This window comes from Jaculus jaculus, chromosome 4, assembly GCF_020740685.1.
Source record: "Jaculus jaculus isolate mJacJac1 chromosome 4, mJacJac1.mat.Y.cur, whole genome shotgun sequence".
NCBI classification, from domain to species: Eukaryota; Metazoa; Chordata; class Mammalia; order Rodentia; family Dipodidae; genus Jaculus; species Jaculus jaculus.
Window position 1 is genome coordinate 145,313,017 of NC_059105.1, and position 25,228 is coordinate 145,338,244.

Sequence of the window (25,228 nt, forward strand, 5' to 3'; positions counted from 1 at the left end):
TTCTGGCATTTTCCCAACTGTTACAATTGGGTCAGTGGGGGGGATCATGTAGGAATAATAAAACAAGGGTGACTGCAGCAGGATTCCTACCCACTCAGGAGCTCACTGCCCGCTGTGCAGTGCATTCAGGCATGGCTCTGCACCCTCAGCCAGGGCGACATGTCTTTTGCTATAGCATTTACTCCAGGGAAGACCAAGCCTTGGTTGCAAGCTAACATTTTCCCATTTTATTTCACCTTCCCAAAACGACTACAAAAATCGAGACAATTACATTTTGTGTGTTACTGTCATTGTGAAAAAGTTTTCTCCAACAAACTTTTGGCTAAATTTCCCTAGCAGCAGCTCTGTTAGTGACTATGTCAGTTTTGATGTCTTAAGAAGCTGGAAGGAGTATGGCAGGAGGGGACAGGGAAACAGAGGACAAGTGTGACACCGCAGATATTTAAACATGGTGAAAAAAATGTTATCATTGCTATTGTTCGAACTGGGCATTGAACTAAGGCCTGATACACAAGGAGTCTGCCATTGATCATTGAGTACACCTCCAGACACAACTCTTATTTTTATCCCATGTTGCTATGACGTAGACTGGAAGGGGAAAATGTCTCTAAAAAGCACATTAATTCACGAATAAGAGGTAAGGATACATAAATATGTTCACACAAAACTGCATTTCCATTTTCTGCCTGTAAGAATTTCTTAAACCAGTGTTTTTCCTCCACGTGGACTTTTTTCTATATCAAATACCAATATCGTGTAGCATTCTAATAGTTCCACTACATAACCATGATTTCTTCCCCCGTGAACAACTCCAAAAACCTCAAGAAACAGTCCGAGGTATTTAACCAGGTATGCAAATATGCGCGGACTTCTATACACCTGGCATTTAAACACTGCTGCTTTAGGCAGCTGGCCAGCACGGCCTTCCCAGGCGGCGCATCCCCCATCCCCATCCCGGATACCCAGGTCCATCCGGGCGCGGGGTCCCGCGGGGGTCGGTGCAGGGGGAGCGCACGCGGGGCTCCGCCGTGGCTCGGGCCAGGCGCAGGCGCGCGTGCGTGCGTGCGGATTCACACTGACAGCAGCCGCCGGCCGCTGGGTCCCGGACACGCCAAGCTCGGGTTCCGCTGGGAGAGCGCCAGGCAGGACGCCTCTGGGTTCGCAGGCGGCAGAGCTCGGCGGGCTCTGGGACCCACCCACCCCGTCCCGCCCCTCCGCGACCCCGCGGGCGGCAAGATCGGGCAGCTGACGAAGTGAGGGCAGCTCCGCGGCGTCAGACGCGCAGTGCGCAGGCGCCTGCACTGTGCGCAGGCGCCTGCCGAGAAGTGACTTCTTCCAAAAAAAAAAAAAAAAAAAAAAAAAAGTGTGTGTTAGTTCCCGGTCACCTGAGCTGCGGGTGACGCGGCCGCGGAAGCCTGGCGCGCCGACACCCCGGTCGGTCCGCGGTCCTGCCCGGAGCCCCGGCCTCCCTCCCGCCGGCCGCTCCGGCCTGTCCTCGCCCTCCGGCCCCGCGCCTCCGTTTCGGGTGCGAACGACCGCCGGTCCCTGACCATGGCGTCCCTCTTCAAGAAGAAAACCGTGGACGGTGAGTTCCAGGCCGGGCTGTGCTCGGGGACCCCCGCTGCCGCCCGCCGGGGGGCTTCGGGCCGCGGCTCCCCGGGGGAGGGGCGGACGGGGCGGGGCCGAGATGGAGGCCACAGGTGACTGCGCCGGCCGCGCCCGAGCCGACTCTGGGACCGTGGGGTGCGCGGCCTCAGCCTCACCTGGACTCACTGCAGACCACGCACGCACACCTGGACTCCTGGCCACGCACGCCCACGCCCTCGCTCGCCCTCGCCCGGCTTCCCGGCGTTGGCGCGGGGCCGGACGCCGCTGGCCCGCGGCTGTCGTGGGACGTGGCGCATTGGCTGACGAGTGTCTGCTGGGTTGCACCTGCTAGGTGTGCTGTTGCTCCTTCGCTTTGGAGAAGGCGCTTCGCTTCCGGGCATCCGTGCGGGAAGCCTGGGTGCTGGGGGAAGGGCAGGGGTGGGCAGCAGAGTCCAGTGACAAAATAAACACGGCTCTGGGCTACTCGGACCTTCAGCAACACACCCCTTCAGAGTAGATGTGAAGCAGGTGAATACAGTGGCAAAACCAACCCAAGGGGAAGTGGCTTCTGTAGTTTTCATAATGGATTTTTCTCCCTTATGATCATCTTTGCCTGCTAAAGTTAGGGAAATGGAATTAGCATAGAAGTTCCTTTTAAAGACACATTGTTCCAGACACTTAACTCTGTCAGCATCTGGCGGGGAGGACAGGGGGACTGAAAATACTGGAATGTACAATACTGGTTTGGTGGTGTTCATAGGTACTGCCTGTAAAGTATGTGTGTATATGCATATGTGTGTGTGGGTGACATATATGTGTGTTTCTATCTGCCCAAGTTAGTTAGAAATAGTTTTCATTATATGTGGTGTCTAGGTTATTACTGGTTCAACTACATAATCACTTCTTTGTAAGGATCTAACCTCTTCCTGAAAGGAGCCATGGTAGCTCAACAGTGACACAGTGATTGTTACACACAGGGCTCAGCTCTGACTTGGTGTAACTCCTTCATTCCTTTGTCCTGACTGTTCCAATGCCAGCAGAGTTATTTTGGGAAGGATAACAAAGATCGTCTCCACCTTGCTGCTCTATTCTTCATCACATACTCTTTTTAACACTAGCTGTCAAGTTCCATAACACAACTTTGCATTATATGACACATTTTCCAGTGTAGTGACATTTTATGAGTTGAGAAATATCATTCACAATAGCTACTTACTTGTTGTATGAAATAACATAGTTTTGTGAAGTAGGTTTGATGTGTGATTTTCCACACAATGCTGTTTTAAGTTTTTAGCATGACACTTGTTTTTTTTTTCTCCAGTGTTTCAGTACTAAGATATTGCTATTGTTATTGTATAGTACTCCAGAGAGAGGGAAAATTAAATATATATATATATCTTCTTGTGTTCAAGTTTTATATAGTGAGGAGTTTTTCTGTCTTGATTAGTTTTACATAGTAAAAATTGGCCAAGCAGAGGAAAATGATGTAATCTCTTCTTGAAACTGCAAGTTCAATTAATTTAACAGTAAAATTCAACATTCCAGTTTTGATTGCACAATATTTATGGAATATTTTCAAAGATATATCTGAGTTTTGTGCATTCTGGTGTTTTTGGCAATCTAGCGATGACTTATCCTTGAAGGGTTAAGGACAGTGGCGATGTGCAGTGAAGGTGCTTGAATACACAGTCATCTGCAGTTGAATGAATGATGATAAGTAATGCTTAGTGAAGGTCCATGTGTAACATTTCTGAATGTGAATTTGGCCACCATATACTTTAAACACAACTACCAAGTGTATGCTTGATGTTTTCTTAAATTACCATATTAATTCAAATCATTTGCTTATACACAAATTGTAGATCTGCCTCTTCTATTGTTTTAATGCAGAACTATACTGGATATATACTCCATGTTCCATTTAAAGGAAGACTTGTTTTTTTGTTTTGTATAAATGGTGACAGCACAGCTCTTAGCAGTCATGAGATTTTGTACTGGGAGATGTAATATGTTTTTATGAATTTCTCTCAGATTGTTAGGCATGTTATTGATCATAGGCTCTTTTACTGTGTGCTGACTTTTTAATCTCTTCTTCCCGTAATGAAATTCTGATATATAAGGAAATGTATAACTGCTTTTGGATCTGGGGAATAATTGAATCTTTTTGTCTCTGGATTGGCTGGAAGAATTATATACTATATCATTAAAAACTACTGCACATGTAAATTAAGAAGGGAGACAACATTACCACACATGACTATTCAGAGTTCTGTTTAATTCATTTTTGACACAGAGATGAACAAGTCTGCAGTGTGTACTTTGTCATAGAAATTAATGAAAGTTGTACCTCAATGCCATGGAAGAACCTTCTTTCCAATTGGAGATTACAAATAGCTCTTTATTTTTCCTTTTCTGACAAACTTAATATTTACATATGTACATATGTAAGCATATATATATGTGTAGTAAAATCTGTTCATCTGCAGTGTTTTTCTTCTAAGTGGACAAATAGTGGCCTATTTTTTGAAGGCAATGATAAACCTGTAAACCAGCATGCCATTAGCACTTGTCATAACTGGGTAACTATTTCTGCCCTTGTTAAGTAAAGTACTGTGCCTACAGGTCACTCAGGAGTGGAGTGTATGGGGGAGCCAGGCCTTGGGTTTGACCCCAGCCCAAAAGCACTGAAAAATAAACAGTCAGGTTCCATTTTGTTTTGTCTGAGACAGAGTCTCAATGTGTAGCCCAGTCTAGATTTGTGATCCTGCCTCAGCTTCCCCAGTACTGGGATTCTGGGCATATACCACTATGCCCAGGTAAAAGCTAAGTTCTTTTTTTTTTTTTTTTTTTTAATTTTTATTGATTTATTTGAGAGCGACAGACACAGAGAGAAAGACAGATCGAGGGAGAGAGAGAGAATGGGCGCGCCAGGGCTTCCAGCCTCTGCAAACGAACTCCGGACGCGTGCGCCCCCTTGTGCATCTGGCTAACGTGGGACCTGGGGAACCGAGCCTCGAACCGGGGTCCTTAGGCTTCACAGGCAAGCGCTTAACCGCTAAGCCATCTCTCCAGCCCAAAAGCTAAGTTTTTTAGGCTTTGTAATTTTTATCTGCTTATCATCTGTAAAGACATGTAGCATGCTATGAATTATAGATGCTATGACTTTTTAATTTTCATAAAGTCTATGAGATAAGCACTCTTACTTGCCCCATTTTATTGATGGGGAAACTCAGCGGAAAGGAGCTAATTCCCTCAAGATCATAAAGCTACTACAGTGGCAGAGCTGTTAACATTGCTATTTTCTATTAGAGATTACTTGTATGGAACATACAGTTTCTTTTGGTAATCTTGTTCATTTCAGGAAATTCTCAATTCATTATTTACCTTTTGAATATAAACTAGGCTCTTCCTAAAGTTTGTAGCCAAAGTTCAATTTCCTTAGTGGAGAACTGGAAATAAACACTTTCTTGACCTTTCCTGGACCTCAGCATTTCCTAGGAAGTGTGGATCAATCTCTGCTCCTCATCACACCCTATGAAGAAGTGGTGTGACATATCTTCAGTTTACTTCTCAGACACACCTTCTCTCCATTCTTCAGCATCTTCTTGGCATGTCATGGTGTCTTGCTTAGGTTATCTATCAGTGCCTTCTAGATCATCACGGATAATAAATAGTCTTGGACTAATGATCATTCCTGTTGTGCATGTTTGTTTTATGTTTGATCCTGACAATGTCTTCATTGAAATTCTCTCTTTTGGCTTCTATGACTAACACTCTTAATTTTCCTCAAAACAGTGACTCCGTTCTTTGCATTCTTCTCTTGGGATTTTCTTTTCTTTAAACTTACTCCTTGCATCTGACAGTTTATTTATTTATTTTTTAAATTCTTGGCCTAATTTACTGTTCACCTTACTTTAGTTATACTCTTAAGTGCTAGTGCATCCAAAATTTCTATTGTTATATTTTTGCTCAAGACTCATATATCCAATACTTTGCTTACTATATGCATTCTGATATCTAAAGCATTTAGAGATTCCCAACAGAATGACTTTAAAAAAAAAAAAAAAACTATTTTAAAACTATTTTGTATTTATTTGCAACCAGAGAAAGAGGTGGAGAGAAGAAAGGCAGACTGAGAGTATGGGCGTACCAGGCATGTGTCACTTTGTGTATCTGCTTTACGGTGAGTGCTGGAGAATCAAACCCAGGTCATTAGGCTTTCAGGCAAGGGCCTTAACTGCTAAGCCATCTCTGTAGTCCATAAATCGTCTTTTAAAGTATCAGTCTCTCCCACAACTTTCTTCTTCACAGATTAGTACTGCTTAGGGTTCACCATCTTCCTTGAATTAATACACATCTTACCATTTTCCCCTTAATATTTAACACATTTTTTTCTACTTGTTTTCCTCTTCCCTAGGTCACCTTTTTGGGTTTCTTCTGAGTAGCTTCCTGACTCTTCTATCTGCCTTCTGCAAAGTGGTTGTATGATCGGTACACTGGAAACCCAAATATGACTCTGCTTCTCCACAGAGTAAACTCCATGTTGAATCAAGTACCCTGCAGGATCCAGTGTGTACTCTCAGTAATGTGTGATTGTCTCTCCTGGTTCTGCCTGTAGCCTGTCTTTCTTTCTTTTAACTATTTATTTAGAAATGTAGATAGAGAGAGAGAATGGCCATGTCAGGGGCCTTCAGCCCCTGCAAAGGAACTCGAGATGCATCTAGCTTATATGGGTCCTGGAGAATTGAACCTGGGTCCTTTGGCTTTGTAGGCAAGAGCTTTAACCCCTATGCCATCTCTCCAGCCCATATAGCCTTTCTTTCTAGCTATCTGTTGACTGTTCTCTTCTTCATCAGGATACTTCATGTCTTACTGTTACCCTACCAGATTTCATATTTTTACTTATGCCTACAATTCTTTTTGTTTTTAATTTCTTTAGCTGAGGCAAATCATCTCAGGAGTTGTTTGCTTATTTATTTATTTATTTATTTATTGGTCCTTCTCCAGATAGTTGTCTCTTATTCTACCTCAGGACCTCAGGCTGTGTGAAGTTCTATACTCCTTTCTTCCATTGTTTAACATCTGCTTTCTAACTTCCATTTATTGGAACTAATGTAAATCATTCTACACTTTTAAAGTGAGATTATCCTGAGTCTTGCTTGCCTTCCATATTGTTTTCAGCACCTAACAAAATATCTCTACAGTAGTTTATACTTAATTTTGGATTTAAAAAATATTTATTTGTGAACAGAGAAGGAGTCTTTTGCTGAGGCCATGACCTTAATAATAATAATAATAGTATGTCCACTGTGGCAGCTTATTTCTGATCTGTGAAGAAGAAATAGAATCTGTCATCTATATAATGTGAATTCTTTTAGAAACATTTTTTCATTCTCCCAAAGTAAAGACAATATTCTCATGGTCATATCTGTGACATCAGACCTTGTCTAGAATGCTGTGTGTACCCTGAGTGGTTATTGTTCTGAATATTTTAGAACGCACATTTTGTTCTTAATTTAGCCTGTATTCTTTGTATAATAAAGAAAAATAATAGGATGTAGGATTCAGGGCATGGTATGCTTTTCAGAGCATTTTTCCTTGCTGGTATTTAGACCAGCATTTCCTAAGGACCGACCAGTAGTGTTTATTGGCATTCCTTCTTAGCAAGCATTCTCCACATTTTTAAAAAGATACTTCACCTCTTCCCCATCATGACACCCAAGTCCAAATGAGCCCAAAGGTTTGTTCTCTGCATTGTGGTATAGTGGTGAACATAGCTGCCTTCCAATGGTTTGTTGACCATGTGCCTGTCATAAAAACTTGATTTATCTCCTGAAGACATTTTTACAGTAATATAATGTAATGTAATCTCCTCCCTTCTTTTATATAAAAAAAGGGGGAGGCCCGCTATTTAGCGGTGGGCTGAAATGCCTTTGTTTCTTCATCAGCTACCAGCAGCATGGGGGAGTATTCAGCCAAGTGTACGATCCCTTGGTAGTTGAATATTAGGTGAGGAAGTAGAAACTTAACTAGCTATATGGTGGTTTCTGTTAACATTGCCGAGATTTGATTCATAGCTCCCAACATCTCCCTTCTTTTATCCAAAAAGAGGGGGAGGCCCACTTTGCAGCGGTGGGCATTAACCAACTGGGGGAGTAGGGACCTGATTCCTCCCGTGGGATGTCTGTTTCCCACAATCTTTGGCCCTTGGTACCTTTTGGGGAGGGGAGGCAGGGCCTATGTGGCCCGAGAGCAAGGCATGGCTGTAGTGATAACAGTTATGGTACCAACTTCCATGCAAGCCAGGTATAACTCTCAAGGAATCCAGAAGCGGTCAGATAAGGACCTTCCCCTGCAGTTCCTTGCCTCACACCCACGTTGGTGCCCATATCACACTCACTTGATTGTGAGCCGACATGCATAGGTCTGGATCCTCATGCAGCTCCCGTAGGAGGGTTAGCTATTTGGCCATGACGGGTAGACTGCAGCGATAGCAGAGATGTAGAGGACAGCAGTATAGTAAATGAGTACAGAATGTAAGATAAAGGGAGAGTGACAGCTGCAGGTGGCAGGTCTTCAGTGGCAATGCCTTGATCTGCCAGCTCCAGTCTGTGATAATGTACCTGTAAAGGCTGCATCTTAATAGCTTCAATCTGTTGACGTACAAAAGACATGATTTTATTTATAATAATGGGTCCGATTGTGAGTAAGAGGACTCAGATAAGTAGAGGTCCTTCCAGCTTTGTCCTGTTAGGAAAAAAAGGGGATTTTCTCAGGGAAGTGTTTCTTCCCTGGGTATGTGAGATGTCATTGGAGGATCATCAGCCTGTTTTATAAGTCTCTCTGGCAGCCATCTCACAGCATTTTCTTTGGTGTCAGATGAGCATACTGATCCGCGGCCCCAAATGAGTGCTGGGTCTGGGCCATTCCATTTTAAGGTTAAAGGATCTTTCCACATGGCTTTGATGAAGGTATTTTTTTGTATTTGTGTGCCAAAAGCGATCAGCAGCTGAATTTTCCTGAATATCAAGGGTTAAAAATATTAGGACAAACAAGGCATAATGAAGGATATTTCTTGGAGAGCCTTTTATGGGATATAAATTCCCCGTTTTTAACTTTTGGAGGGTATGTTTAATAGTTTGATAGGCTCACTCAACAATTCCTTAACCCCAGGGATTGTATGGTATGCCTGTAATATGTTTAATTTGTAGTTGATGACAGAAATTTTGGAATTTTTTTTCCAGTATATCCAGGACCATTGTCAGTTTTAATAATTTGGGGCTTTCCCATGACACCAAGGCAATTGAGTACATGAGCAATGACATTTTTTGAAGCTTCTCCAGCCTGGAGCCTGACAAAAATGAATCCACTAAAGGTATCCACAGTAACATGGAGGTACTTAAGATTACCAAATGAGGGAACATGTGTTACATCCATTTGCCAGATCTCATTGGGAATTAAACCTCTAGGATTCATGCCTAAGTGGGGAATGGGTAGGAGGGTGACACAGTTTGTGCATTGTTTGACTATCTGGCGAGCTTGTTCCCTAGTGATTTTATTTTATTTTTTATTTTATTTGTTTTTTTGTTTTTTTGTTTTTCGAGGTAGGGTCTCACTCTGGCTCAGGCTGACCTGGAATTCACTATGTAGTCTCAGGGTGGCCTCGAACACTCGGCGATCCTCCTACCTCTGCCTCCCAAGTGCTGGGATTAAAGGCGTGCGCCACCACGCCCGGCACCCTAGTGATTTTAAAAAGAAGACGCAAGGTTTGGGCGTTAAGGTGATGTACAAAGTGAGCTGCTTTGGCCTGGGCCACAGAATCGAGCTCAACAAGGAAGGCAAGCTGGTTGCATTGCCTGTGGCTAAAAAGGGGATGGACTGAGCAATATAAGCACTATCAGTATACAGATTAAAGGAGTTATTTGGAAGTTGTTGAAAAACCTGTAAAACAGCAAAAAGCTCCACCAGTTGAGCAGAATGGAATGGGGATTGTAAGAAAGTGGTTTGATTGTCTACAGTGAAGGCTGCCACTCCATTAGAGGAGCCATCAGTGAAACTAGGGGGTCATGGGGAAGGGGTCGGGGGGAGGTTAATGTAGGAAAAACAGATGGGTGAATTTTTAGAAAGTGGAAAAGCTTGTTAGCAGGATAGTGGTTATCAAGGGATCCCTGAAAAGAGGTTTAAGATATTGCCCATTTGTCATCATTTTCTATTAACCATTGTATTTGGGAAGTGGAGTAGGGTAGAATGATTTTATCAGGGTCCTTACCAAATATATTTTTTTGCTTTAATCATGTCCAATTTTTATTAACTCTGCCACTCTTGAGGTATAAGGGGTAAGGACTCTGGGTGGTGAAGCGGGTAAATGGACCTAGAAGAGGGGCCCCTCCTGCCTCCCCGGTGGGTGTAAAGTCAGTGGCACAAATGACCAGGAGAAGATGCTTTTTATAAGAGTTTTATAAGAGTTTTATTATTTTTTTTTTAATAAAGTGACCCTTTGGCTCAGAATTGCAGCCTCCACTATCTTCAAGGCCTCTAAAATTTACCACAGGTAAACTAAATGCAAAATGTTGACAATTCTCAGGGTGTAAGGGAATTGTAAAAACGCAATCCTTTAGGTCAATAATGATTTTACAATATCCTTCAGGAATTGTACTGGAGTGGGGAGGCCTGGTTGTAGGGCCCCCATAGGTGCCATGGCGTATTAATTTCTCTAAGGTCCTGGAGCAATCTCCATTTTCCAGACTTTTTCTTTATAACAAAGATAGGAGTATTCCAAGGAGAGGTGGTAGGTTCAATATGGCCTGCAGCAAGTTGTTCTTGCACTAACATCATGGCTGTAGCTAATTTCAGAAGTTAAGGGCCATTTATACGTTTAAGGTTTTTTTTTTTTTTTTTAATCTTTGGTTACACATTTCTCTCTGAGTGTTTAAGACCATGCACATGGCCAAAACTTAATTAAGGATTAATTTTAGAGGTCATTAATGGCACTCCAAAGAGATTTTAGGGACACAGGAGTAGCCCCATAGTTTACTGGTGTCTTGCCTGTTAGGATGAGTCAGGGCCATGCTGGCCAAGTAATTTTCCCTTCTTTGGGAAGTCAGGAGGGTTGATTGTTCATCAATTGTGACTCTCCTATTTTAGACTGTACACCAATTTTGTTGGGGTCTCCATAACCTCCCTGCTCAGGAAGACAGGTGACTTACCAGGGGTCCAGTGTAGAAGTGTCCCATCATCTCCACTGGCCTCATGACATGGGAGCACAGGCCAAAATATTTTACTTTTTACTCCAATGATTCCAATTGGCTTTGGCTTTTATATAGGTGATTAACACAATCAGAAAGGAAGTTACACTAGCCTGGATGTATGTACATACAGAGCACATTTGATTACTGAAATTGACTTAGTTAAAGAATGGCGCAGGGCTTCTAAAATCATTTTGTCCTATCTGTAAAATTTTTGTTGTACTGTGGCAGCATAAGCCATATATCTGAGGCATAGGAAGTAGGCACATATCACATTTTAAATATCTAACATTTATAAATATAGGCAGAAACTGTTACTAGTCTTGAAAACAGTACCAATTGATTTATAAACTTAACTAATTTAACCTAGAAATTATCAGAAAAGAACAAGTAAGACAATATATGGTCTTAGCACCTGTGTGAAAACATCTTTGATTAGTTCAGATACCTGTGTGTGTACAAATTACCCAGAGAACAATGGAAACAGAACCATGGAGCTTGAATTTATACATACATACATACATACATACATACATACATACATACATACATATATATATATATATATATATATATATATATATATATATGTATAGATGAGGACCATTGTTTGAGTATGAGGCAGTACCCTAAGTAGGGAATATGTCTTAAGAGTTAATTTTGTTATAAGCACTGGACTTAAGATACAAAAATTGAGACAGTTACTTTACATACAATAGAGTAGAATCTGGTCTTTTCTGAGCCAAAATAGTTAACTAAATATTAATGTAACCCTAGATAAAAAAATTTTTTTTTTGAGAGAAAAAACATTATTTGACAACCAATGATTTTGGCTTAAACTTGATAGCTATTGGTTTTATGTACCACAGAAATTTTGCATGTTATATACTTTCATAATATTCACATGTCCATTACCTTTATTTATCACCCCCAAACTTAACTTATCTCATTTGACCAGAGTAAAGCTGTATACTTGTTTACGTTTTCATTTTTCCTCTTTTTTTTTTTTTTTGGTGTTTACGTGTATGTGGTATATGTATGTACAGTGTATGGATGTGTGTGCCCTCTGTGTACAAATGGAAACCAGAGGAGAATGTCATATATTCTGTTCTGTAACTATTCTACTTTATTTCCTTTCGAAGACATCTCTTCCTGAATCCATGTTGGTCAAACTTTCTAACTAGTGAGCCCTAGTACTGGAGTTACTGCATGACCATACCCAACTTTTTTATACAAGATTTTATTTTATTTTTTTAATTTATTACAGTCGGAGACACAGAGAGGGAGAATGGGCATGCCAGAGCTTTCAGCCACTGCAAATGAACTACAGATGCATGTGATACCTTGTGCATCTGGCTTCTGTGGTACCTGGAGAATCAAACCTGGGTCCTTAGGCTTTGCAGGCATGTGCCTTAACCACTAAGCCACCACTCCAGCCCACTACCCAACTTTTTACATGGTTACTGGGATGGGACACCAGTGGTCTCAGACCATTATGCTTGTGCTGTCTCACCCTCTGAGCCATTTCCTCCACCCCTGTTTTTGCTTTCTGTTTATATTTAAACTTGTCAATCAAGTGAATACTTTGCTAGGAATTTTTGTTATACCATTTATAAAGAGTTAGAAACAAATCTATTTGTATATTAAATTCTGATTCTTTTGCACTCTGTAGTCTTTGTCTACCTTTGAACTAATCTTGGGTCAGATCAGCATTTTCTAGGCACTGCCCTTTAATGATTCCTACCCCTGCTGGGAGTGGGTTCTTTCTTCTTCCTCCTTGTTATGGTTTGAATGTGAATATCTATTAAGCTTGTGTCTTAAGTCTCCAGCACCCAACTGGAGGAGGTGTCCCTGGTGGTAGATCTTGTAGTCCAGCCCCCAGGTGTACTAGAGGGTCAAGTTTGAACTCTGGTGTTCATGTTTTCTGACCTTTGGTGCTTGCTGCTGCTGGTAGCTGTTTCTCTCTGCTGTGGATGCTAAAGGAAGCCAGCTTTTCCCACCATGATGGAACTTACTCTGGAGTCTATGGAGCCTGGAGTAAACCCTGTCCTCCCACAGCTGTTTCTGGTTGGTCACTTGCTCCAGCAACGAGATAGTAACTGTAACACTGCTCAACAAAAGAGGGTGGTCAATCCTTACAGACCCTGGACTTATTTCCACTTTGTTGTTCACTGGTGAGCTCTGTGGTACATAGTTTAGCTGAACTCACATTCAGTTTTTTTCTTCTATTCATAGTTATGACTAAGGTTTGGTTAGTGTTAATAACAACAGTGCCACTCTGCCCACAGTGTTGCTATAGAAAGGTTAACATGTACTTTCCTAATAGAGCAAGGTGTGGGAATTTTATGTTTGTCTTAATTCATATGATAGAAGAATATCCGATTGACAATGAAATTGCAGAAGTAAAACAATTTTTTCCCTGAAGAAATACATTTAAAAGTAGAAAATACATTTATGTATTTTTAATTTCACATTAGTTATACCTTAGAGCACGTCAAAACTCAGTGTGGGGCTGGAGAGATGGCTTAGTGGTTAAGGTGTTTGCCTATGAACCCGAAGACCCAGGTTCAATTCCCCAGGACCCACATAAGCCGGATGCACAAGGGGCAAAGGCATCCAGAGTTCATTTGCAGTGGTTACAGGCCCCGGCATGCCCATTCTCTCTCTGTCTCTCTTCTCTATCTCTTTATCTCTCTGCTTGCAAATCAAAAAGAAAAAGAAATTAATAAGTAAATAAGAAAAAAAAGCAAAAACAAACAAAAACAACCATGTTTTACAGAATGGAAACATCTGGGGCACAGGTTGAAGCCCTAGAAGAGGTATGATAGGCCTGATGTTCCTCATTCTCTTGACAGTAACCCTAAACTCTCTGGCAAGCTCCCAAGAGATAATTACTTCAAACTATATTAGTTAGTAAGTACCAAGAGCTCCTGATTATAGTTGATAGTTACTTTTGCTCTTACTCTGAAATGTGCAGGTTATACACAGATGAACAGAAGAGAAAGAAGTAAGCCAGGGTTGGAGAGATGGCTAGTGGCTAAGACGCTTGCCTCAAGACTCTAACCACCTAGGTTCTGTTCCTCAGGGTCCACTTAAAGCCAGATACACATAGTGGCACATGTATCTGGAGTTTATTTGTAGCAGCTGAAGGCCCTGGCACACCCACATACTCATTTTCTCTCTCTCTCTCTCTCTCTTTGTCTCTCTCAGCTTGCGGATAAAATATCTGAAATGTAGTAAGTCGTAATTCAAGTTGGGGTTTGCTCTCAAATCTTGGTGGAGAAATTCAGTGAATCTAGTGAACTAGGCTATTGTTTATTTTTTTGCCATGTTTCTATAAGCATATATAATGGACATAGATCCAAAAAATACTGAAAGAACCTTTTTTCTCATTCTTATTCTCTCTTGTCCTCTCCCTCCCTCCTTCCCTTCTCCTCCCTCTCTTTTCTTTGGTGTATGTGTCGGTGGGGGGGGGAGGGAGTGCATGTGTGTGTGCTGATGTGTACTCCTCATTGCCACATGCAGAGGCCAGAGGAGGATGTTGTGTGTTCCCCTCTATTGCTCTTCTCCCTTATTTCCTTAAAATAGGGTCCCTCACAGAGCCTGGAGCTATTTTTCAGTTAACCTCTGTGGCCAGTGAGCTCCACTGATCTTCCTGTCTCCACCCCAACCACCACTGGGGTTACAGGCACACAGGCCTGTGCCCAGCATTTTATGTCAGTGGTGAGGATTGAACTCGGGTTTCCATGCTTGAACAGCAAGCAAGCAATCTTATCCACTGAACCATCTGTCTTTTGACATCCAAAGCACAAGTCTGATAATGTTGCCCTGGTTCAGGCATTGTATTTCATTTCCAAGAAAAGCCTGGCAGTTGCACATAGGCATTTAATGTTCAACACAGAGCTGGCCTTGGGTGGCCTTCTCCACATGTTATGCTTGGCATGGGCCAGGAGAGGATGGGAGGAAGAAGTCTCCAGACCCCTTTCACTTCACTGAATAGTGACACAGAGCATTCTGGGTCAAAGTCATGCGTCTGGGACAGCTGCATTTTGAAAGTTTCTGAATGCCACCTATGCTGAAGCACTACTCGGCAGCCCTGTGGGCACTGAAGTGCGGTGGGTGGGAAGTTCAAAGCACACTCTTGTCTTGAGGAAGAAGCAGCAGGTAGACAGGAATTAGCTGTATCTCTCATAGATGACAATAGTACATGTTTCTGTCATTCTCTTACCTCGAATTGAAAACAGAAAGGCATGCCACTGGACACAAGTCTGGGCCGCATGCCATTCCAAAGACCATACTGACTGAATCAGGAAAGAACCAGGTTTATTTTGCTGACCTTGAGGTGATAGCAGTGCTAATTGGCCTTAAGGCTCCATCTTTGTGAGCTTAAATACATGGAATGTTTATTGAAGGGAAAAGGGAAATGAGACCAGTCAGCCAGCAGGCTATATTCTGAGAGGGGTCTGTTTCATCCAGAGCATGTGTTTCCTTATCTTTCTTTCTGTACAGGGAATACTGCAGGTGACCTGTTGGAGCTACTTACTACATTTTGTTTAAACAGACATACTGTTTATGTGCAGGATTCAAGAATAAACAGAGGGTGGTTATACATCTTGATGTTATCTAAAGGACTATAGCCATTCTGGCTTTTGTACATTTGAAGAAAGATTATTCAATAGCTTAATCCCTTTTTAGAATGTAGAATGCTGTGAGAAAAGGCAGGGGATGTAATCTTTGGAAAAGGCAAAGGGACAAGAAGTAACCCAGCAAGGGTGAAGGAGGGAATATAAACTTGCAAAGGATGGCTCATAGCAGAGCTTCCACTGATACAAGCAGAAAATAATAAGGAAATTAGCTATATTTATGACCATATTTCCATTTGTAGAAAGATATCTATCATAGTCCAGATTTTATTGATACCAGTCATTTAAAATTTTTATTATGGGTTTTAAGGGAATAAATTAGATATACTTGTTAGTCAGATCCCTTTACATATGAAGATACATGTACTCTCTTAGATCACTACTAAGAATAATGTACTGAGATAGTATTTAGTGTGAGAATGGTTGCATAAACGAATAACCTATAGATAAATATATGTTGCTACATTAAGCCCTTATGATTGAGGAAGCCGAAATAAGAGTTTATTGAGCTCATAGAGCTCCTACTAATACTAAGCCAGAAAACAACTAATTCCTAAGACAAGTTACAGTAATGTCCCTATAGCAAGGCTAGTTAGCAGTTGAGAAAATGTGCTCTGAGCCCAGACTTCAGAATATTTTTAAGCTGGAAATCAGGGGAAGGGAATCTTGGTTGTGTACACTGATTCTGCATTAGATAGTATGAGTTGGGCACATTTCAGAGACAGGATAATCTTTAGGTAGCAGTTGAAGTTGTTGGAGCTGTAAGCAGGTATATTTCTTCTCCCTTTGCTGGGACAAAATACCAGATAAAAACAACTTCAGGAAGGAAAGGTTTGTTTTGGGTTACAGTTCTATTGTATACAATCCATCATGACAGGAAAGACAGGGTAGCAGGAACAAAAGACAGCTGGACCACCTTGCATCCAGAATCAAGAAGCAGAGCTAGGGAAATGTCGGGGCTCTGTTTTCTTTCCCTCATTAGTCCTGGACCCCAGCCTATCCACAGTTAAGGAGGATCTTCTCACCTCTGTCATCCAAGTCTAGAAACTCACAAGCATGCCCAGAGATTTGTCTCCCAGGGAGGTTAGAGCCAGTCATGTCGACAAGCTAGATTAACCATCACTGCAGCACTTAAGCAAATAGTGATGGGATTTGCAATTTTTAATTTGCCTTCAGCATTGTGAAGCACTCTCATGTTATTTTGTTATTTGTTGTTGCTTAACCTGTCCTGTCTGTGCATTCCTCTAGCCTACCCTTGAAATTACATTTTTAAGACTTTAGAATTTTGTCCTGAAACATATATTATTTTTTCCTTATGAGCTTATTGTTTTAGCATGAAATCAGACCTAGTAAGAGGTAAGTCAAGTAGAAAATAAAATTGACCTATAACACATTGAAAGTATCCAAGGCATTTTCATTTTATTCTTTCTGAATTATCTAGAACATAAATCTCTGAATGTGGCCTTAACCTATAGATTGCTTATGGAAAAGTGAAGAGCAATGTGTTTATTTTATAGGCCATTCCTATTGTCTCTCATGAAAGACATTTTCCTGCCTTTTCTACTTACCATAATATGTTCTAAAGTGTTATGATTATGTTTTAGTATATAACATTATAAGCTCTGAGTTTATAGCGTAGAACTGTTTAAATATTAATTAGTCTATTAACAATTGTAAGGCTGTGGAACATGCAGTAGTTAATTTTCTTTATTTTTCCTTTCATGATATACAGTAACAAGTAATGCACTCATATGAAATTAAGAAAAGCAAAATTAAACTTTAAATTAAATCCACGTATGCTTGGTTTTGTCATAATCCCTTTTCCCCCTAAAAAAGATGGCTTTATCTTTTCTGGACTCTAATTCTTAGACAGTAGCTGAGAGTCTAATTATACATTTAGTTTTTTTTGTTTTTTTTTATTTTTGAGACAGAGTCTTACATAGCGCAGGCTGGCTTCATACCCTCAGTGGAACTCTTGATCCTCTTGACTCATCTGTAAGAGTCAGATCCCAGGAGATTGCTCCAGTTCACACACACATGTCCCAGGTATCACTCTTTCCTGACAATGGTGTTCTGTAGCTTTTACTTCAGAGTTGACAGTTTCCTAGTACAATTCTCAGAATTCAGGAATGTGCCTAATTTATTATTACTTGTTTTTATGAAGACTATCACACAGGAGCAGAAAGATGGGAGAGATTCTTGAGTGGACTAGGAAACAGCTTCCATGCTATCTCTGGAGATGTCATCTTCCTGGAACATCAATGTATCAACCAACTGGGATTCCTTTCCTAATGAACTTCTTTCTTAATGAACATTTATAACTCAATATCTAAAATTCCTCCATCCCTGTGTTTTGAGATTAGGATAGGGCTGCATGTCAAGCATTTGGTCTTGGTCTCTGGCCCCATCCCTAAACATCAGTAGAATTTGATTTTTCATAATTTTTTATTTTCTGTTTCGGAGAGAAGGAGGAAAGAGGGGTAGGAGGGAGGGAGGAATGGAACAAGAGAGAAAATATGTGACATTTTGTGCATCTGCCTTTACATGGTACTGGGGAATCAAACCCAGGACATGAGGCTTTGCAAGCAAGAGTCTTTAACCACAGATCCATTGAGTTTTGACTGACACATAAAGCTATAATAGTTTTATATCACTAGCTGAGTAAGTACCATGTGACATTTTCATATATGCATATATTGTAGTGTTTAAACCTGGTTAAACATTGGAACTTGTCATTTCTGGTGAAAATGTTCAAACTCCTTCTTTTTAGCTTTGTGAAGTGAAGTCTAGTACCATTATCCACAGTTCCTGCTGTGCACCAGTGCCCCAAGGTACTTCTTACTGCTGTCTTAGTGCCTGTATTAATTTTAGTTACTTTGTTCATTGCTGTGATAAAATAGCTGTAAACTTAAGGGAACAAAAGTTTGGGAGGATGCTTGCTGGGTTGACCATCGTGGAAAGGAAGGCATGGCAGAGGGAGCCTCCGGCTTGTAGCTAAGACAGTGAGACTGATCTACTGGTTAGCTCAAGTCAGAACTGGGGCAAGTTAAAACTGAAAATTCTGACCCCCAAGCATTCTGCTTCTTCCAGCAATGTCCTGCCTTTTTAAAAAAAATTTTTGTTTAATTTTGTTTATTTATTTGACAATGACAGACAGAGAGAGAAAGAGGTAGATGGAGAGAGAGAATGGACGCACCAGGGCCTTCAGCCACTGTAAACAAACTCCAGATGCGTGCGCCCCCTTTTGCATCTGGCTAACGTGGGTCCTGGGGAATCAAGCCTTGAACCAGGGTCCTTAGGCTCCATAGGCAAGTGCTTAACCGCTAAGCCATCTCTCTGGCCCAATATCCTGCCTCTTAAAGGTTCTGTAACCCCCAAACTGTGCTGCCAGCTGGGGACCAAGTATTCAAATACATGAACCTCTGGGGAAAGTTTCACATTCAAGCCATCACAATACACATTGCATTGATTAAACTTTACTTATTTCTTCCACCCTTCCTCAAATTATTGTCCCCTTGTGTTTTCAAGACAAGTCTATTTGGGTCTATTGTTTAGCTTTTAATTTCTTGCTCTTGTTGAGGTTTTAGAATTCCTGTGTACACTGTTTATTCAGCCTCTTGTCATATATATATATATAGTTTGCAAATATTTTCTCCCATTCTGCAGGTTGTGTTTTTGCTCTGCTTTTCATTTTTTGCACCTCTGCTGTTTAGAAGCTTTTTAATTGAATACAATCCCATCTGTCTAGTTTTGCTTTTGTTTCCAGCACTTTTGAGGGTTCCTGTTTTAAACTTCTGGGTATATCTAGGCATGGAATTGCTGAGTCATTTGGTAGTTTTATATTAAACTTTCTCATGAATCACCACATTGTTATCTGGTTGAATCTTTTACATTGCCACCAACAACATCAGGGCCCCAGTCCTGGACACCTTATCAACAGTTGTTTTTGATTATTTCTAAAGTAGTCATTCCACTGAAGGGGTATCTTATTAAGCTAGGAAATACTGATGTCTACTATCTTTTTTATATGCTCATTGGACTATCTGTGTCTGTGCTTTTATTCCTTTTACAACTGGGTTGCTTATTTGTATATTCTAGGTGCAAGACTGCTAGGATATGTTTGGCATATATTTTCTCTGATTTTATAAGATGTTTTCCACTTGACAAGGTCCTGTGGTACCCAACACATTTTAGTTGTCATGAAACTCAATTTGTATGTATATTTTTTCTGTTGTTACTTGTGTTTTTAATGTTGTGCATTTCCAAATTTCAGGGTGTGATGATTTATTTCTGTGTACTCCTGTGTGAAATTTATGACATTAGTTCTATATGGACCCCTGACCTTTCTCTTCGTTGAATTTTTGTGTATAATTATGTGAATAGCCAATTGTACCAGTTCATATGGTACATTTCTGCTACTGTTCTTCGTCTGCAACTTTATTAACTACTCGTTAAAGAGACAGAGTGCTTGGTTCCAAATTTGTTTTTACTGCTGCTGCCTGTGCAGTCCTGGCAAGTCATTTAACCCTCCTAGTGCTCCATTTTACTATATGTAAAATAACAGGAAGTTCAGTTTCATAACATTGTTATAAGCATTCAATTATGTAAAATGTAATAGGCATTTAAGATTCAGTGTTGGCAAAAATGAGCATATTTGTGATCTTTTTGTTGCTACTTATTAACAGCTATCCTTAATTACAGTCCATCAAGAATAATTAGTATTTCAAAAAGTGGAACAAAATGAACCTAAGTGCATTGAGATAAATAGAAAGGAATTATGAGTTAATGGACATTTATTGTGTATCAGAACATTTTTTGTATCATTTACACCTTAAAGCTGTCTCTAATGAAAACGAAACCCTTAGGTTTAGAGCACTAACTTACTTTTCTAAGACAGAATGTAACTCAGATAGAAGAGATTAGATTAAACCCACATTTTCTTTATTGGAATGGTCTGTTGTTTCACTCATGATTTAATGTAGAATAAAAGTTTTAATAAAGTATGTTATCTGTCTTCCTTTCTTAGTGTCATACAGTGCTGAAGTAAGGAGAGATGAAAAGGGCATGTGTGTTTGTGTGTGTGAATCTGTGAAGGAGAGCCAGAGATGGAGAGACAGACAGACCATATAAACATTTTTACTAGTTAATTCTCTAAAGGAAATAGTTTTGTGATATAACTTATACTTCTGTCTTCCATAACATATTTGCATTCACATTCTGTCAGTTTTTTTAAAAAAAATATTTTATATATTTATTTGAGAGAGAGAGAGAGAGGCTGAGAGAGAGCAAGCGAGTGAGCATGGGCTTGCCAGGGCCTCCAGTCACTACAAACGAACACCAGACGCATGCACCACCTTGTTCACCTGGCTTATGTGGGTCTTGAGGAATCAAACCTGGGTCCTTTGGCTTTGCAGGAAAATGCCTTACCACCAAAGCTATCACTCCATCCCTCAGTTCTTTATATAATGAATGCTTAATCCATGTTTTTGTATTTGATCAATTTTTCAGTGTAGTAAGTTTAAAGAAAATATACAAGAGCTCATAAATGAGGATTCTTCTTATTGCAGTCTCTTCCTTTTATGTGTTACTAAAGAAAATTTTACAACTTTAAATTTGGGTTTCTTTTGTTCCCCTAGATGTAATAAAGGAGCAGAACCGAGAGTTACGAGGAACACAGAGGGCTATAATCAGAGATCGAGCAGCACTGGAGAAGCAAGAAAAACAGCTGGTGAGTAGAACATGAAATTTCAACATAACTTTTGAAAAAAATGGCAATTAGTGTTGGAATAATTAGCTAGCTCTGAACGAGGCACTTGGCAGGTGGTAAGGGTTCTTCTTCAGCAAGAAGCAGCATTTTATCCTTTTACATTCTGCCGACTTGCACTAGAATTGTCTTCTGGTAAAGAATCAGAATATTCCTAGTTTTTGAAAATCATGAATTTCTAGAAAGAAATCTTTCTTAAAACATAGATATCCTGTTAACACACATATAAAAAAGTCAGAAAATCAAAGAGGGTTATTAAAAATTATATTAACTGCTTCTAGTCTCATATGGTGTTTTAAAGAAGATTCTATCTGTACTTTTTAATAGATTGATCTGGCTTGTTTTCACCTGTTCTTTATGGTGTGTTTTTAAATGGATGCTGCCTAAAATTTTTTAATTGCCAAAAATCTTTTAAAATGCAGCATTATTATGATGTAAGTAACATACTATATGCTTAATATAAGGCACCATTTGATATGGTTGACTTAAGTATATGCACCTGGGGTGATGATTTCTTTGTTAAAATAATGAACATACTTCCCGTCTCCCAAAGTTTCTTATGCCTTTTGAAGTCTATAGTGTTTTACCTTACCACTGGGAGGGAAATACTAATCTGTCACTGTAGATTTATTGATGTTTCTAGAATTGTTGAATGATGGGATCGAGTGCTCTCTTTACATAGTCTTCTTGAAACATGATTATTTTGAGGTTAGTCAGTGAATACTATTACATATAACCATATTAATTACTTTGCATTGGTGAATAACAGTCCGTTGTGCACATATATCCCAGTTTATCCGTTTGCTGGCCAGTAGGGTTTTTTTGTTTTTGTTTTTTTGTTGTTATTATTATTTTGAAATAAATACATTCAAAAGAACTTTCTGTATGTTTCTGTTTCTTTTGGTTAATTCTTAAAAGTGTGACTACTGAGTCATAGTGTGAATTTATATATATTTAATTTTATATAAGAAAATCTAAGCAATGTGCAAAGTGGCCATGTTTTCTCTCCACACTAGTTTTGAGAGTTACAGCTGCCCCATATCCTTTCTGATAGGTATAGTAAATTGTGATTTTAAAGTGTATATCTTTGGGGCTGCAGAGATGGTTCAGTGGTTAAAGGCTCTCACTTGCAAAGTCTACTGGCATGAGTTTGATTCTCCAAAATGCAAATTAAGCCAGACGCAAAAAAAAATAACACAGACATTGGGAATTCATTTGCAGTGGCAGAATGCCTTGGTGCACACACACAATAAATTGTATTTTCCTAATCATTATTGATGCATAGGATCTTTTGATGAACCTAGTTTGCATTAACATATCATCATTGCCAGAGTGTCTAATTTTATCCACTAGATGGCTCAGTCAGTAAAGTGCTTACTCTGCAAGGATAAGGATGTCAGTTCGATCCTAGAACCTATGCCAGTGCCAGGAATGTGTGGCAGCCTGCTTGTAATCCCAGCACTCAAGAGGCAGATACAGAGGATCCCTGAGATAAGTAGTCTAGTTAGACTTTCCGGGTTCAAGCAGGAGACCCTGTCTCAATAAATAAGAAATTTGAGTTCAGCCTCTGGCTACCACACTCATACACATACATGTACATCCACAAAGCACCCCCACACATACACGTTCCATATATAATACACATGCAAAAACATTACTTAATTACAGTAGTCTTGTGTTGGGTATATGAGTGCCTTGATAATATTTTGGAAATATTTTCTTTAAGTTGTTGACCATGACTTCCACTTTCCTAAACATCTTTGGAGAAGCAAATTGTTTTTTAAATTTTAACTTGATAAAGGATAGTTTGTTTTTCTTCTTTTCTTTGGGAAGTACTTTGAATCTTAATATTTGTATATCATAAAGGCACTAGTATTTTCACTCATGTTTTCTTATAAAACTATGTTTCTGTTTTTAATGTCTCAAATTGAACTGTAGTTTTACTTTGATATCATAAAAGTAGTAGTTCACTTTTGGCATATGAAAATTCAACTTTTTCAACATAATTTGTTGCAAGCACCATTTCTTTGCCATCTTTATGGAAAATCACTTGTCCAAATAAGTATGGGTATCATTATGAATTCTATACTAATGTTTCAATATCACTATTCTCAAGCCACACTCCATATATTTTGATTACTGTTGCCTGACAGATAGTAAGTCTTAAAGCTAGAAAAGCCATTCTTTAAACTTGAATGATACAAATTTCTTAAGAACAGCTGTAATTTCAGTTCAAAAATTTTGACATTTATTTTTACTTTATTAGGCTTAGAGTATTTCATTTCCTATGACTTTCTTTAAAGGTGGTGGGTGTTTTCGAATTGCATTCTAAAATTTCTGCTTATATGATTTTGCTCCCATACTTCCATTACTGATTTCTGGTATATTTTCACTGTGGCTACAGGATGCACTTTCTAGAATTTCAGTTTTCTTACATTTATTGAGCATTGTTTTCTGATGTAGAATGTATAATATTTTGGTGACTAGTGACTGCTAAAAAAGGTGCATTCCATTTTTGGTGATAACGTTTTATGTAAATGTCACTAAATTTGAAAATAGTATTGTGTAAGTTTTCTGTATCATTACAGATGTTTTGTCTACTCATTTTCCATGATTCCCGTTATTCATAGTCAACTGTGGTCTGAAACTATCAAATGGAAAGTCCAGAAATAAATAATTCACATATTTACATTTTCTGTTATATGCTGCTTGGATTAAATATATGTGTGTGTGTGTGTGTGTGTGTGTGTGTGTGTGTGTGTGTATGTATGTATAGAAACAGGGTCTCACTCTAGCACCTGCTGACCTGAAATTCTGTAGTCCAGGCTGGCCTTAAACTAGAGATCCTTGTATATGAGCCTTTAGAGCTGGGAATAAAGACATGCATGGTGATGCTTGGCTTGCATACTGTTATGAGTAGTTTGATAAAAATCTCATTCCATCTAACTCCATCACACCCAGGAAGTGACTATTCTCTTTCTCCAGTGTTCTGTCCTGTGTACACGGCTGCCCATTTATAACTCAGTATCTGTCTGGATTATTAGATCAGTTCTTGAAAGGCTGTGATCAAGTAGCCCATATTTTACTTTAATAATGATCCCCAGCTGTGGGAGTAGTGGTTTTGGGAATTTAGATATGCCATAGAAAAGCTGTAAGTGCCTTCTTTATGTGAAAAAGTAAAATTGCATCATAGTTGTGTAAGAAAACCCTTGTTTCATAAAGGGTTTTATGCTTTTGGCATTTCAGGCATAACTGAGGGTCACAGAGCATCTTCCCTGTTGCTAAGGGGAAACCACTGTGCTTGTTACCAGTATAGTGTCTATGAGGTGGGCTTTGTTGGTAATGCTCGGGTGAATTATATATTTTACTATTTCTCCTTTTGAGCTTGTCATATTCTAAAGCACATCGATTTTTATATATACATTTAGTATTACCCTGATATCGTTAGTTATTAGTTCCTGTATCATTATGAAATGATCTTTTTGATTTCTGGTAATATGCCCTCTCATGTTTATTTAATGAAATTCTAGTAAAATCATACTAGACTTGAAAATTTTGGTAGATATTCATATGCCATATATTCTTTCCATTTTAATCTACCTTTGCTTTTATATTGGTTGGTATTTTGAGTTAGTTTATACTTATATATACTTTTTTTAATGTACTGTGACAGTGTCCTTTTTAATTGAGGTATAAGATGTACCATTTTATTTAATGTAATTGTGTCTGAATTACTAACTATAAATTTATCACCTCAATGGGTTTTTTTTTGTTCAACTGACTTTTTCTAATCAATAATTAGATTTTCTCTTATTTATTTATTTATTTTGATTATTGACAACTTCTGTAATTATAGGCTGTAAACCTTGGTAATTCCCTCTTCTCCCACACTTTCCACTTCACAGTTCCATTCTCCATCATATCCCCTCCCCCTCTCAGTCTCTCTTTTATTTTGATCTCATCATCTTTTCCTTCTATTTTGAGGGTCT

At 39.6% G+C, this 25,228-nt stretch overlaps 1 protein-coding gene across 1 annotated transcript in view; it reads left to right on the forward strand.

The window, feature by feature from the left end:
• Positions 1 to 1,389: 1,389 nt before the first annotated feature.
• Positions 1,390 to 25,228, forward strand: part of Chmp2b (charged multivesicular body protein 2B) — a 33,981-nt gene continuing 10,142 nt past the window's right edge. The window contains exons 1-2 of the mRNA XM_004663297.3: positions 1,390 to 1,585; positions 21,112 to 21,203. Coding sequence (XP_004663354.1) covers positions 1,552 to 1,585; positions 21,112 to 21,203 — 126 coding nt within the window. The 5' untranslated portion in view covers positions 1,390 to 1,551. The remainder of the gene's footprint in view (positions 1,586 to 21,111; positions 21,204 to 25,228) is intronic.